Source organism: Prionailurus viverrinus, chromosome A2 (assembly GCF_022837055.1).
Source record: "Prionailurus viverrinus isolate Anna chromosome A2, UM_Priviv_1.0, whole genome shotgun sequence".
NCBI lineage: Eukaryota > Metazoa > Chordata > Mammalia > Carnivora > Felidae > Prionailurus > Prionailurus viverrinus.
In genome coordinates this window covers 164,645,996-164,660,745 of record NC_062562.1, presented here as the reverse complement: position 1 = coordinate 164,660,745, position 14,750 = coordinate 164,645,996, and the positions used below count along the sequence as shown (strand labels likewise).

The 14,750-nt window shown below is 39.3% G+C and overlaps 1 protein-coding gene across 27 annotated transcripts in view; it reads left to right on the top strand.

The window, feature by feature from the left end:
- Positions 1–14,750, top strand: part of KMT2C (lysine methyltransferase 2C) — a 288,674-nt gene that overhangs the window by 166,396 nt on the left and 107,528 nt on the right. For all 27 annotated transcript variants that reach the window (XR_007150131.1, XR_007150130.1, XM_047848684.1 and 24 more), the window contains 5 exons: positions 917–1,031; positions 10,152–10,321; positions 10,780–10,931; positions 12,003–12,116; positions 12,893–12,970. Coding sequence is in view for 25 of the 27 variants with exons in the window: in XM_047848684.1 (XP_047704640.1) it covers positions 917–1,031; positions 10,152–10,321; positions 10,780–10,931; positions 12,003–12,116; positions 12,893–12,970 (629 nt within the window). In the remaining 2 variants the exon portion in view is untranslated. The remainder of the gene's footprint in view (positions 1–916; positions 1,032–10,151; positions 10,322–10,779; positions 10,932–12,002; positions 12,117–12,892; positions 12,971–14,750) is intronic.

Here is a 14,750-nt window from a genome sequence, read left to right as displayed (position 1 = left end):
TGTTAAAATGAATAAGAAATAACTAGAGGCCAACTAACCCATCTTCCTGTTTACTTCTGTTTGTCCCCAGGTGTTACTCAGCGGCTCCTCTCTCCACTCTTCTTCTTGCGTTCCCCAGTTTTTCTTTTCCCGTCCTCTTGAAGTAAATTCTTAGTCTCTGAGAGTGGCTGATAGCCAGGAATCGAGGCAGAGCTCATGCTGTAGGGCAGGGGCCCGATCTTTGGGGCAGAAGAGCATTCAGGGAAAAGAGTTGAGGTTTTTTGACTACAATTCTTAATAATTTTGAAGAGATGATTCTTAACACCTGTTTATTTAGTACCAATGCTCAGTGGATATTCTAAGCTCTTCAAACAGAATTTATATTTAATTCTCAGTGTCTTTTGTTCACATTTTATACCTGAAACCAAGAGGACTCAAGTGAATTTTATTCAGGAGTCACACAGCTAGTGGAACAGCAGTCTGAATACAAATATAGGTCTGATGCCAAATTCTATCCTCTTTTTATTATATGACAATGTCTTTCCGATTCATGATGCCAACGCTTGTTCCTTCCCGTGCAGCATCACCTGTCAGTTACAGCTCCTTCCCCTAGAAAGGGTGTTTACTGAGATGTTTAAAAAATAAAGGCCAGAGTCCTTCATGTTCCCTTAACCTTCCTTCTCTGCAGGAACCCTAACCTGGCTAAAGCAGGTTCACCACAGGTGAGCACTCAGTAAGGATAATCCTGTAGGGACCTTAGGAAGATGTCTGTTTCATCCTCCAGGGGGTTACCTCTATCATTCTCTGAGCGTAGACGAAACAGACACTGAGGTATTTATGAACTGGGCAGGTCCTAGGACTGATTCTTTTCATGATTACTTATGTTATAAACATAAGTTTAAAGATAAGGCATCATTAATGCTATCTTATTTTTTAGACAATCGGGAGAAGATAGCAAGATGCTAGTGTGTGATACGTGTGACAAAGGGTATCATACTTTTTGTCTTCAACCAGTTATGAAATCAGTACCAACCAATGGCTGGAAATGCAAAGTAAGTTGTTTATGTTTTTAAGAAAAATATCATCATCTGTATGCTTTTCATATAGACCAGAAAAATCGGATACCTATTCAAATCTATACATTATCATCAACTTTAAAAAAAACAACAGCTTTATGGATGTATAATTAATATTCAATAAACTGCACATATTTAAAGTCTGTAATTTAATTATACGTGTATACATTTATGAAACCGTCATCACCTTCCAACATAATGACCAGATTCATCACCCCTAAAAGTTTCATGGTGCTCCTTGGGAAACCCTCTTTTCCAGCTGTTCACCCTCCCCCGCCGCCCCTGTCTTCCAGGCACTGTGCTGTCACTCACCATTGGTTAATTTGCATTTTCTAGAGTTTTATATAAATGATATCGTATAGTATATACTCTTGGTGGGGGGAGGGTCTAGCTTTTTAAACTCAGCAAGATTAATAGTTTGAGACTCACCCCCATTTTTTGTGCATGTCATTAGTGACCCTTTTTTATTGGCAGTTAGTGGACATATCATAAATTGTTTATCAAATCACTTGTTGGTGAACCTTTGGGTTGTTTACAATTTTAAGCTGTCATGAAAAATGCTGTTATGAACATGTTAACGTATGTATGGTGCTTCATGGCTTAGAAATTGGTTTTGAATGATTTATCTTTAATCTTTCCAGAAAACTATCTGAAATGTAGTAGCCCCGTATGGAGATACTGAAAACACAGAGCTATAGTTTTAAAATTCAGTACCTTAAGATTCAGAGATAAAACACACATTTTGGTGATTGTGTAGTGATTTCATATGCACATCACATTTTAATGGGTGTAAGTACACTTGTATTAAATATTTGGAATCATATGGTACATATTCATATATTGTCCCTCCCCTGTGGTAGTTTTAGTAAGTGATTATTAGATCTTTACTTTTTGGACGATATTTAACGTTTCTCTTGGTTTTGAGAGTCAGAGGAGGTCTTGTAGACATTGTTTCATTGCTGAAGATAGTAGTCTTTCTGCTTGGTTATGACAACTTTAAGATGCATTTTCGGTTTTTTTCACTTTTTCCGGGTAGTCTTTTAGTCCGTGATTCTCCCTTCTTCCATCTATTTTGTTATTTGCATCTTTATGACCCTGAGGTGTTCCATGCTGGTCTCTTCAAGCTTCCTGAGGAATTTACTGAGGCTCTGTCCTCTGCATCTCTAAACCCTGTGGGTTGGCTGGCAACTCTACCTACTGGGCAGAGTTAGTACACTACCAGGTAAACAACAAATTTTAGAACTATTTGTCCACAGAAGAACAGAATATTTAAACGCTTCAAGTGAAACTAGAAGGATAGATCAAATTTATCTTTAAGTCTCAACTGACTGAATCTTTTTTTTTTCCCCGTTTGGAAGATATTTACCAACAGTATTTACTGTGACTTTTCTTTTTTTTTTAATTTTTTTTTTCAACGTTTATTTTTTGGGGGACAGAGAGAGACAGAGCATGAATGGGGGAGGGGCAGAGAGAGAGGGAGACACAGAATCGGAAACAGGCTCCAGGCTCTGAGCCATCAGCCCAGAGCCCGACGCGGGGCTCGAACTCACGGACCGCGAGATCGTGACCTGGCTGAAGTCGGACGCTTAACCGACTGCGCCACCCAGGCTCCCCTACTGTGACTTTTCTTTAGATATTCTCTAGGATGGCTCAATCATAAAAGTAGTTCATATACTTCCTTTGAAATTCATATGAGTAAACTAATAAATTCCAGATGAGAGCCGGTGAGGACCTAGTGGTTAATTGTCCAAGTTTACTTATTTGTAGAAGCAGAATAGGGAATAAAACTCAGGTTTCCTGTCTTTTTTTTTTTTTTTAATATGTTCATTTTGAGTCAGAGAGAGAATCCCAAGCAGGCTCTGCACTGACAGTGCAATGTGGGGCTTGAACCCATAACCGTGAAATGACGACCTGAGCCGAAACCAAGAGTCGGATGCTCAACCGACTGAGCCACCCAGGTGCCTCTGAGGTTTCCTGTCTTCCCATGTTTTATCCCATATATAATGCTGTCTCCCTATGCTGTCAGACTATACTTCCTTGAGGAGCAGGGCTTTTCTTTCTAGATTAATTAAGAAATATTCCTTATCTAATTTTCACTTGGTATGAGTGTGTAGATGCTAAGAAACTAGACTTTAGATCCATAGGCCATCTCTATACATCCCCCAGGTTGAGTTTTTATTATTATCTCAATTTTATAGAACGGACATGAAGCTAGGCGTAAACTTTCTTTTTATCTTCAATATGTACACTGCCTTTTAAAAAAACTAGTATAAAGTAAATATTTAATCTGACATACAATTTTGCTTTGAAACTAAATTGCCAGGATTGGGTTTAAAAGAAAGATATTTTCTCATGCTCAGTTCAGTGTGTAAGCTTTTCCTCTGGCTTTAATAACGTTGATACAGAGAATGCCTTTTGTATTTGTATAAAAATAGTATTGATAATGTCCTGACCATGTTTACTAGCTCAGAATAATCAGACCTCGAAGTGCCAACAAGCAGCCCTTCAACAGTAGATGTAATGAAGTGTTGGTGTAACTATAGCCTTTTGTTCATGCGTGCACCGTTGTGGTACAGTTGAAATCTGTACTAAATGGGGTACCAATCCAATTATTTCTAAAATAGGGAACAGAAGTTCCTCATTTTAAGTTACTGGTGTGTTGTTTGCCCTTTAACTGTAGCCAGTCGATGTATATGCAGACAGGAACCCTCTCTGCTGGCTCTGTGGCACCCTGTGCTGTCTGCACATCTCATTCTTGCCATAATTGTACCGTGTAAAATCTTGCATCTTTCACACACTTTTGACGCACTTGATAAATACAAAAGCTAAATGCAGGTATTAAAATCTGCATTCTGCATTGTGTGACCCTAGGAGGTCAGTTAAATTTTTTTTTGTTAGCATTTCTATGAAAAATTTCAAATTTTCAGAAAACAGCCCTCTAGGACTGCATCTGTGGTCTACCTACGCCCTCACTTTCTTGCCCCCTCGGTACAGAAACGCGCTCCCGTTACCCGAGCACGGCCCTTCTCTGGACCGCCGGGTTTGTCTCTGTCTAGACTTCAGCCTAGCGGCGTTCAGAGGGGCGGCGTGGGTGGGTGGCTGAAACGGCCCCGGAATCCGAGGGGAGGGGTCAGGCTCCAGGTGGAGGCTTCCTGGGCTGCTGGCCTGCAGGCTGTGAGGTGGAACCAGCCTGAGGCTGCCTCTAGAAGCTGGAAAGGTGTGCTGGCCCAGCAGGGGTGGGAGGTCGTTTGCTGTCTCAGGAAAGCCTTGGAAAGGGGAGCGAGCTCACCTGTAGGACCCCGAGGATTGGGTGAGGGGGTGGGGGAGCGCGGAGGAAGCTGAGCACCTGCGCCAAGGCCCCGCCCACCGCAGGTCTGGGCCACCTGGAACTTGCGGCCGTCTCCTGCTTCCAGGGCGGTGGGCGGTGAGTTGCGGGCCGCCGCCCGAGGGTGGGGATAGGAGGAGAGGGGCCTCTTCCCTGGGGACGGAGATCAGCGGTAACTGCCCTCCGGTGTGGCTCCCGGAAGGCGGGGCCTGGGGGCCGACCAGGTGGGGCTGCAGTTGGCGGCCTCTCGGCAATTCCGGTTCCTTCCTGTCTGCAGGGCCCTCGCTTTCCTGGGTTCGCGTGTTTTCTCGTCTTGATTATTGGGCCACAGAAAAAAACCTGCTGTCGGCAGATTTGTATGTTTATGCTTTCATCTTTACGTACCTTTACTTGCCTTTTTTGTTTTCCGAAATAGATAGTTGAATTCATAATTCGTTTTCTTTACTTTTATAAGGAGAAAAAGTACATTTAAGACTATACATTTACCTTCGATTATAGGTTTGGCTGCACTCGAATTTGTTGTATTTGTTACTGTCTCTGTGTACATCTGAACTAATCACTGTATCTGTTTTTAAGTCATACTTAAGCATGTAAATTTCTGCTCTAATTGTATTTGATCCAATAATTAACCGGTGTAGTTTTCTTTTTCACAAAGAGTGACTTTAAGGTGTGGTATTTGTGTTTATTAATTCATACAAAGTCCTTTTTGTTGTTTGACTAGTTGATACCACAACATATCAGGATGTACATAAAATTGACCGCTGCGGTTTTTCTTATCAGTTTTTCTTTGTAGTTTACTTTTTCTTTTATAAACAAAAGTAATATTTTGTCGTTGTTCTGTAGCAAGTGGGTCAGGTCAGTGTTGATACGTTGTGCTTTTTATCAGTGTAAAGCTACTCTATTGTGTAATGCCTTTTTTTTGGAGGGGGTGAATGCAAGGAACCAGCTACTTTTGTTTGCCTGGCCATATGGCCTTATAGGGCTTTAGTTTGCCAGTTGAATGTATCTTTTCACAGCTTTTTATTTTGTGTCATTTTAAAAGTATTCTTTGAAAGGTTTAATAGACTTAACTATTGAGATTAATGGTTGCTATTGAGATGCTTGGCTATTTTAAGACAAATTGGTTCTTTTGATTTCCTTTCTGTTTTTCTGTTCCTTTTATTTCCTGCAATAATTTGCAATTAAGAATCTTATTTTATGAATGCTGAGTTATAGATGTTGAAAGTATAAATGTTTTCTTCTCCCACTTATCACTGAAAATGAAGAAGTGAGAAATTTTCCTTCCTTTCTTTTCTTTGTCTTACATTAAGACTGTAAACGTTGTCACGTTTCCCTTGCAAAAAATGTCGTTTCTTTATAAATTCCAGTCTCATTTAGCCCCCAGTTGTTTGGATTCTTGGTTATGGAATAGTCATTTTTCTGAAATCCTGCATATCTGAAAGAGACAGTTGTTGCCTTTAGACTCACAAGAAGTTGTTTTGGTATTACTTTGTTTTATAACTTTTTCTTTGTTATGTTGTGGAAACTCCCCCCCCCCCCCCCCCCCCCCCCGTTTGTGGTATCACAGAAGAAAACTTTTCCTTTTTTTTTTTTTTTTCTTTTAAGACATTCACTTAATTAAAATCCTTTTTTTACTAAGAGCTTTGGGATCTTCGTTTTTGTCAGTTACTTGGAATAAGTTGTTTTGAGACTGTATCTGATTGCGGTTCTACATTAATTAGTGTTACCTGGAACACGCTGACCACGGTCCGTCTCTAGTCTGGCCAAAGAAAAGGTCTAAGGAAGTGTTGGTTAACTTTGCCTTTTTTCTTTCTTTTTCTCTTTACATTTGCCATCTTTACGGTCTCTTAAATAATCTTCAGTAACATCTAGATAATTTTGTTTCCTTCTTAAAGTAAGGAAACATTATCATCTTTGCTGTGCTTTTCATTATCTTGAAAAATGTCTTCAGAAGTCTGGGTGTATTTCTTGCCGCTGTTCTCTTTTATCTTTGTCTTGCTTGCTCTCTTCCTGATTTGCCGTCTATAATAGTCTGCCATGCTCTTTCACAGTGACTGAATCATGTATAATCTTGCTGAGAATACATAGTTTTGTTTTAATTCTGCTCTGTGGAGGTATTACAACGTGGGTAAAAGATGAGGCCTGGGAGTCAGCCCCACTCTTCTAGTGACTAAATACAGGATCTTTGGCAAAGTGTTTTACTTCCTTAAGCCAGTCTTTCTCCCCTAGAGAATGTGAATGGAACTTCCCTCGCAGTGGTGTTGGATTTAGCGAGGTGATGCCTGTAAAGTGCCACGTAATGCCTGAATTAAGTACCCAAATAATCATCGTGGAGTTTTTCCACAGGAAGTCGTACCCACTGTGCAGCTTGAGAGAATGATCCTCTTTCTCAACTGTCAAATGTTTCCATAGATGCCTATAGTCTTTCGTCATAATTCATTCGTTTATTTAACATTGGGAGGCCTGCTGTATGTCAGGCACTGTGCTGCAGGTTCGAGGTCTGCCTTTCGGGAGGGGGCAGACTAGTGAGGCTGCTCACGCTGAAGATGGGGGGCTCTGAAGACGGGGGTGGTCTTTTTAGGAACTTTACTGTCTACCAGTCATTGTCGGGTAGGTTCTTTTTCTAGTTTCTCTGTCAGGAATGCTTGTGTGTTGACACGTCATGCATTTTTAAAAATTATTTTGAAATAATTTCAAACTTTAGAAGTTGGAAAAATAAAAACACCCATATGCCATTTCCCAAGATTTACCGTTGTTAGGATTTCAGTATCATTGTGCACCCTCTTTCTTTCTTCTCCTTCCCCCAACTCTTTTTTTGCCCTGAACTGTTTGAGGGTTAAGTTATATATACCGTGCCCCCTTTACCCTTAAACACTTCAATGTGTATTTCCTCGCAGTAGGGATATTCTTACAGAATCACAGCACAGGCTACCAATTTCATATGTTTATATCAGTGTAAGTATTTTCGTCTAATCTCATCCATATTTCAATTTTGTCACTTGATCTAACATCCCATATAGCATTCGCCCCCTCCCATGCAAGTTCCAAGATCTGGTCTAGGGTGAGGTATTCTGTTTAGTTCTCTGTTTGACTCTTTTAATCTGGAAGTTTTCCTAAGCCCTTCTCTGTCTTTCCGATATTGACATTTTTGAAGACTAGAGTTTTTCCCCATATACCTGTTTTTGTTTTTTTTTTTCCCTCCGAATAGAATTTGTCTCATTTTGCCTTTGTCTAATACTTCTTCATAATTAGATAGTCACGTGTTCTTGGTCAGATGACTGTATAAGTGACGATGTGCCCTTCTCGGGGTATCCCTGCTAGAGGCACGTGGTGCTTATCTCACCCTCATAGGTGACGTGAATTCTGATAATTTGGTTAAGCTGCTGTCAAACTTCTTCACTGTTTGTTTGTTTTTTCTCTCGATGTAATAAAACATATGAGAAGATAGTTAAGACCATGTGAATATCTTGCTCCCAAGAGCATTTTTATGATATTTCCTCCAAGACCTTAGGAACCCTTGTTCGATGCATTTTTACCTGTTGGTTTTAAAGGGATGCTTTTGTAGCCCTAGCATTTCTTGGCATTTACCAGTCAGCCCTCTGCACTCTACTAGAAGCAAGAACTCTCCCTTTTATTACATGCCACAATTATTTGTTTATTGTCAACATTGAGAAATTTCCATTATTTTCAGTAATTTATAGTTCTTTACCTAATTCATTTTACACTCAGATTGTCCCATATTTGCCCTTGGTGGCCTCTTCAGGCTGGCTTCTATGGTTTTGTGACTTGCCCTCACCATTTATTTGAATACTTCCATTACACTTTGGCATAACAAGGTGTCCCAAGCTCATCGTACACCTTCCTGCTCCACCCGGGGAATCAGCCCACTTTTCCATAAGTGGGTCCGGTTCCTTTGGTGGAAAGTGGGTGCGAGATGTGCTCATTGCTACGGGTGTGTTTGTTTCTTTGTCTTTTCAGCAGATGGGACAGGAAATACATCGTGTGTAAACACACACACACGTATACAAATAAATGTGTACTCACACATGTGTAATTATAAATGACAGTTCTGAGTAGAACTTTTTGTATAACTTTGACTTTTGAAAGTATGTTAATATCCTATATATTTTTAAAAAAATAAGAAAAAGGGAATAAAATCTGTTACTGAGAGCAAGCCGAGGTAGGTTTGTTTATTTGAGCCGTTGAGTAAATGTGTTGGTGTTGTTGGGACGAGAGAAGAATACAGATACAAAATGAATGGGAGAAAGCAAGAATTCAGTGGGAGGGGTCAGAACTGGAGTCACTGGTGTAAATTCATTATTTATAAATTATGTACACGTGAATATGTTAATTCTTACGTCTTGAACCCAAAATTGTATATCTTACTTTGTTACGTTCTTTTATTGAATTTATGATTGATTCTCTAGGATTTTCCAAGTGCTATCTTGTCATCCAGGGATAGTTTTGTTTCTTTTCCTGTTGTTTTCATTTGTTTCATGGTTTACATTGGCTTCAGAACCAGGTTAATTAGATAGTAGTGGAGGTAGGTGGCATCCTTGCTTTCTTCCTGACCTTGGTGGGAATGCCTCTAGGGTTCTCCACTTAAATAAAATGCTGGCTTTAGGATCGGGATATGTATGTATATCACATTTAGAAAATACTCATCTTTTCTGAAGAAGTTTTCTTCTCTCTCTCTCTCTCTCTCTCTCTCTCTCTCTCTCCCCCTCTCTCTCTTTTTTTTTGTTGTTTTGTTTAAGGCTTTACTTTTTTCCCAAAGGTTTTCTTCAGCATCTGTTGAAATGCAGTCATTTATTTTTTCTTTTCAGACCTAATAATATGTCAGATTTTATTAATAGATTTTCTAATATTTAACCATTCTTGCATATCTAGTATAATCTCCATTTGCTCATATTTTATTCAGGATTTTTGCCTCAATATTTATGAGCATATTTGTTTTAAAACTGTAAGACTTTAGCGAATTGGTGGTTCATGCTAGTTTCTCTTTTTTTGATCGGCAAATCTTTCATACTCAGCAGCTCAGAAAGTACAATTCCTTTTTTTCCTGGTGTCTTAGATTGAAAATTGGGGTGGATGACGAGAACTCACAATTTATCAGCTGTGTGCCCAGGATTTTGAGACGAGTTGGCTAAAGGTGCAGGAGAGAGTTTGGCAGGCCTTGCGCTCTGTAACCAGTCCTGCTTCGGTAAGGATAGGGCTTCCTGTTTGAAAATGTGAGAAGCCGTAATTGGATTTTGATGTGGAGAGATTACGTTCACACTTTCGGACTCCAGGTCATTTGGAGTGGGTCATGAGAGTTCTTTCGTGCGAATTCTTGTTTTTAGTCCCTGAGCCACCGACAGGCAGATGAAGTACCGGTGTGTTTTCCCAGCACGGAGTCGAACACTTAGTTCACAGAAGCTGCCTCCTGATTCGGGGATAGGTTTTTTTTTTGTTTTGTTTTGTTTTTTGTTTTTTTTGAAGTTTCGGTTGCTATGTTCTTGGTTTTCCTCCTTCCCTGTTTATGCTTTCTTGGATGTCTCTAGCCCCTATTTATGTTTTCCTGGAGGTTTTAGTGCAAATTGAATGATGTCTCCTCAGATGTTCAAAAACACACTGCCTTTTCAAAAACATACATCCTAAACGAGTGTCAAGAAAATTAAAGCTTAATGTATAATGTACGAATCTTTCATTGATTTCAAAAAGGTTCGCACCAGAACTGCAATACAAATGCATAACAAACTGTTTTTGTTTTCATTTTTTCTGGTGTTTAGAATTGCAGAATATGTGTAGAGTGTGGCACACGATCTAGTTCTCAGTGGCACCACAATTGCTTGGTATGTGACAGTTGTTACCAACAACAGGATAACTTATGTCCTTTCTGTGGGAAGTGCTACCATCCAGAATTGCAGAAAGACATGCTTCACTGTAATATGTGCAAGAGGTAAGAAGACACAGTTCTCCCACTGAAGTGTTTTGTCAGTTCTTCTATCCACGCGATCATTTGTGCTGTCATGTATCTTTGAGCTCCAAGCTTTTATCACTCCAGTAATCCTTTTAGTACTGAGTACTGTTAAAGATGAAATGAAATTACATATTTATGAGTCTGGAAGGCAGAAGGAAGGGAATGGGCGAAAGACCTGAAATGAGCATTGAGAGGGAAAAGTAAGGAGGAAATAGTTTAAAGATATGGAAGTAAAAACATGTGAACACCTTTGAATGACATCTAAAAATGCCAGTTCCTTTTCTAGAACCTTCACCAGTTGCCAGCCCCTACAACCTCTCTTCTATTACCCTTAACCCTTCCTATACCCAGTTTTCAGCAATTGCCTCTTTTTTTTTCCAAGATAGTAACTTGTCTTTAAATTAGAAAGTTTTATTTAAATATATTTATCACTGCAGATGGGTTCACTTAGAATGTGACAAACCAACAGATCACGAGCTGGAGTCTCAGTTCAAAGAAGAGTATATCTGCATGTATTGTAAACACTTAGCTGCTGAAATGGACCCCTTACAGCCAGGTGATGAAGTGGAGATGGCCGAAGTCACTACAGGTAAACTTGAGAATTTTTGTTTCTTTTTAACGATACTGTGCCAACCAGTCACCGATGCATTATTTTAGTAATGATGAGGGAATCCTGTGTATCAGATCCCATCTTATTCTTAATTTCTCAACCTTTAATTTAAATGTGCAGGTGATTTGGGTCATCTCTGAATCTGATGGCTGACAGCAAATCTAGCTATTTTCCAGCCCTTTTCCTAATAGTCGAATTCTAGGACCGGTGTGCCTTACTCCAGCTGTGCTCTTGGAGCCAACAGAAGTTGTCAGTGTTTGGCAATATGACCTAGTTCGTACTTTATAACCTGGGATTATTTCACTCCAAGGTTTAGTTTAGTGGTTTTTGTTTTTTAAGTTTATATTTATTTTGAGAGATACAGAGCAAGCAGGGGAGGGGTAGAGAGACAGACAGACAGGCAGAATCCTGAGCAGGCTCCGAGCTTTCAGTGCAGAGCCCTATGTGGGGCTCGAACTCACGAACTGTGAGATCGTGACCTGAGCTGAAATCAAGAGTTGGACACTTAACTGATTGAGCCACCCAGGCACCCCACAAGTTTTAGTTTTGTAATGTCCTTCTTAAATGTTAATTCATATATTTTGATCCCCAGATCAAAATAATTGCTTAGGTAATTTTAGTAGTATACTGTTGTTGGTTGTAAACATAATAACGAGTTTTTTGGTGGTAAAGAAAACAGATCTGCTTACCAGACCATTTTTCACTTTCATCGATACGGTGACTTTTATAAAGTCCTATTTTATCATCTATGAGAAGTTTAAGTAGATGCAGCTTAATTATTAATGTTTTTTTGCCAAGATGCCATCAGTATACAGTTGTGCAATATCCTTTTAAAATAATAAAGTGCCAGTAACCTTTTAATTCATAGTTTCCATGTTTTTTTCATTAACATGTAAAATGTAGATATGTATTTGGTTGAAAAACTTAAAGCGTGGGGAAGAATTTATGGCATTTTGGGTGGTAATTTACTCTCACATAGGAAAGTCATAATTTATGTAGTTAAAAAATCAGGGAAAATTTAAGCTGAAGAATAAATAATTTTCTCTTAAGATTGTAATAATGAAATGGAAGTTGAAGGACCTGAAGACCATATGGTATTTCCGGAGCAAGTAGTTAACGAAGACATCAGTGGTCAGGAGTCCACACCTGGAATTGTTCCAGATGGTAAGAATGTTTTCGGTAATGGATATAATTTATTTTCTGAAGAAAATGTATATGTACGTTGAATATGTGAGCATACACTAAAACTTTACTAAATAAAAATGAGCTACGAGTGTAGTCATTTAGGAAATTGTTTTAGAGAGGAGTTTTCTAGTCAAATAACATTAGAAATTAATAGGAAAAGGGACTTACTTAGTAACCAGAGCATTACTGATTGTGAGATGTTTCGTGCTGGGATAATGAAAAATTATTGTTTCAGATGGTCTCAGTGGTTCTGTTGAGGGCATTTCAGTTATTTCCATGATATTTTAATAAAGCTTTTTACAAGATTGATAATAGCTATTACTAGAGAATCTAGAATTAATGAGAGACAAGGTTGGGGGAAAACTACTTATTAAGTTTAATCTTGGGCTCATCTGACAGTCTGGGATTTTATGTGAAATTTTATGTTATATAGATTATGTACATAAAAAGCCTCAGATTTTTGGGGGGGATTGAGTTTTAGGTTTAACAACTTTCATTAAAAGGTATAATTACATAAGATGTAAAGTAAAAAAAAAAATAAGACAAAGCTATCTGTAATAATCTTGTCATAGTGCATCATCAGTTTCCTGATTTCATCATCATACCCTACTTACTACTAAGTAGTATGTTTGGTGTTTATACTGATAATTGGCATTTGGCAGTGGAATAAAAATCTTCCTGAAGTTACTATCGAGGTAGCAGTGTTACACAAATTTTGACTGCTTGCTAGAGATTCCATAAATGTGTCATTACAGCAGTTCACATCCATACAGAAGAGCAGCTGAAGAGTAATTCACCAGAAAGTCTCGACACACATGATCTTCTCATTTCTGGTAAGCATACTTTCTACTTTGATTGAGTTACAACATAATATTTTTATGACTGCTATGCAGATTTGGGTCATTATCAAGTTAATTTTTCAAATGAAGTATCCCAAAGAATTGTTTACTATTGGTGTATATACATTACAGTAATGAAATCTTTTAGTTAAATGATCCTTTTCTTAAAAAGAATTGGCAGTTGGGGTGCCTGGGTGGCTCAGTCGGTTAAACTCAGGTCATGATCTCGCAGTCCATGAGTTCGAGCCCCACGTCGGGCTCTGTGCTGACAGCTCAGAGCCTGGAGCCTGTTTCAGATTCTGTGTCTCCTTCTCTCCCTGCTCCTCTCCCGCTCATATTCATTTTCTGTCTCTCTCTGTCTCTCTCTCTGTCTCTCTCTCAGAAATAAACATGAAAAAAATTAAAAAGAATTGGCAGTAGATTTTTGTTTTTAATGTTTATTTATGTTTGAGAGAGAGAGAGAGAGAGAGAGAGAGAGAGAGAAAGCGTGAGCGGGGGAGGGTCCGAGAGAGAGGGAGACACAGAATCCGAAGCAGGCTCCGGGCTCTGAGCTGTCAGTACAGAGCCTGCACTTGATCTTAGCCAAAAGGCCGAGAAGCGATAGTACAGAGCCTGACACAGGGCTCGAACTCACGAATCATGAGAGTCAGATGCTTAACCAACTGAACCAGCCAGGCGCCCCTTATTGGCAGTAGATTTCTAAAGGAGGTTATATTCTCTGTAGAGCTTCTAAATCAAATGTTCATTATTAAGCAAGTTAAAATCCTCAAATAAGACTAGTGGTGGAGCATAATAGAATTGCTTGGGATATCGAGCATGTTTAAATTTTTTTTTTTTAAAGTGTTTATTTTTGAGAGAGAGCCTGTGCATGGGGAGCAAAAGCTGGGGAGGGACAGACAGGGGGACAGAGGATCTGCAGCGGGTTTTGCGCTGACAGCAGAGAGCCTGATGCAGGACTCAAACTCACAAACCCTGAGATCATGACCTGAGCTGAAGTCAGACACTTAACTGACTGAGCCACCCATGCACCCTAAGAATGTTTACATTTTTATCTTAATATTTCTTGCCTAGGACAGAACAGAAAGAATATGGTGGGGATCTGTATGTGTGTTGCGTGTTTTCTTCTTTGTCAGGGACACTTGGGGTGGACTTTCATCAGCCATAGTTTAGGCTTCGTGTAGCATTTAGGATGAGGTTTTCCATGAAGTCACTCAAACGATGGTACTATGGTCTTAAACCCCTAAGTGTCCTCCCACTATTTATATGTAATTTTGTTTTAAAAATCTTTTTTTTTTTCCCAACATTTATTTATTTTTGGGACAGAGAGAGACAGAGCATGAACGGGGGAGGGGCAGAGAGAGAGGGAGACACAGAATCGGAAGCAGGCTCCAGGCTCTGAGCCATCAGCCCAGAGCCTGACGCGGGGCTCGAACTCACAGGCCGCGAGATCGTGACCTGGCTGAAGTGGGACGCTTAACCGACTGCGCCACCCAGGCGCCCCTTAAAAATCTTTTTTTATTGTTTTTTAAATTGTTAAGTATTTTTGAAGCATTTTTGTGTGTAAAAATATTTGGTGTGATCAGATCTGTTATTTGATGATTTTTCCTTTATCCTGAACTGTAGTCTTTCAGGGAGTAGAAATAAGGAGTAGGATTTCCTTTTGATGTCAGAAGATAAAGCACAGTCACCATAGTGAATAGTAAACAAGGAAATTAATATCTCAATTAATGTAACTTAGAAATTACCTAGATAGTATTTGAAATAAGTGGTTTTT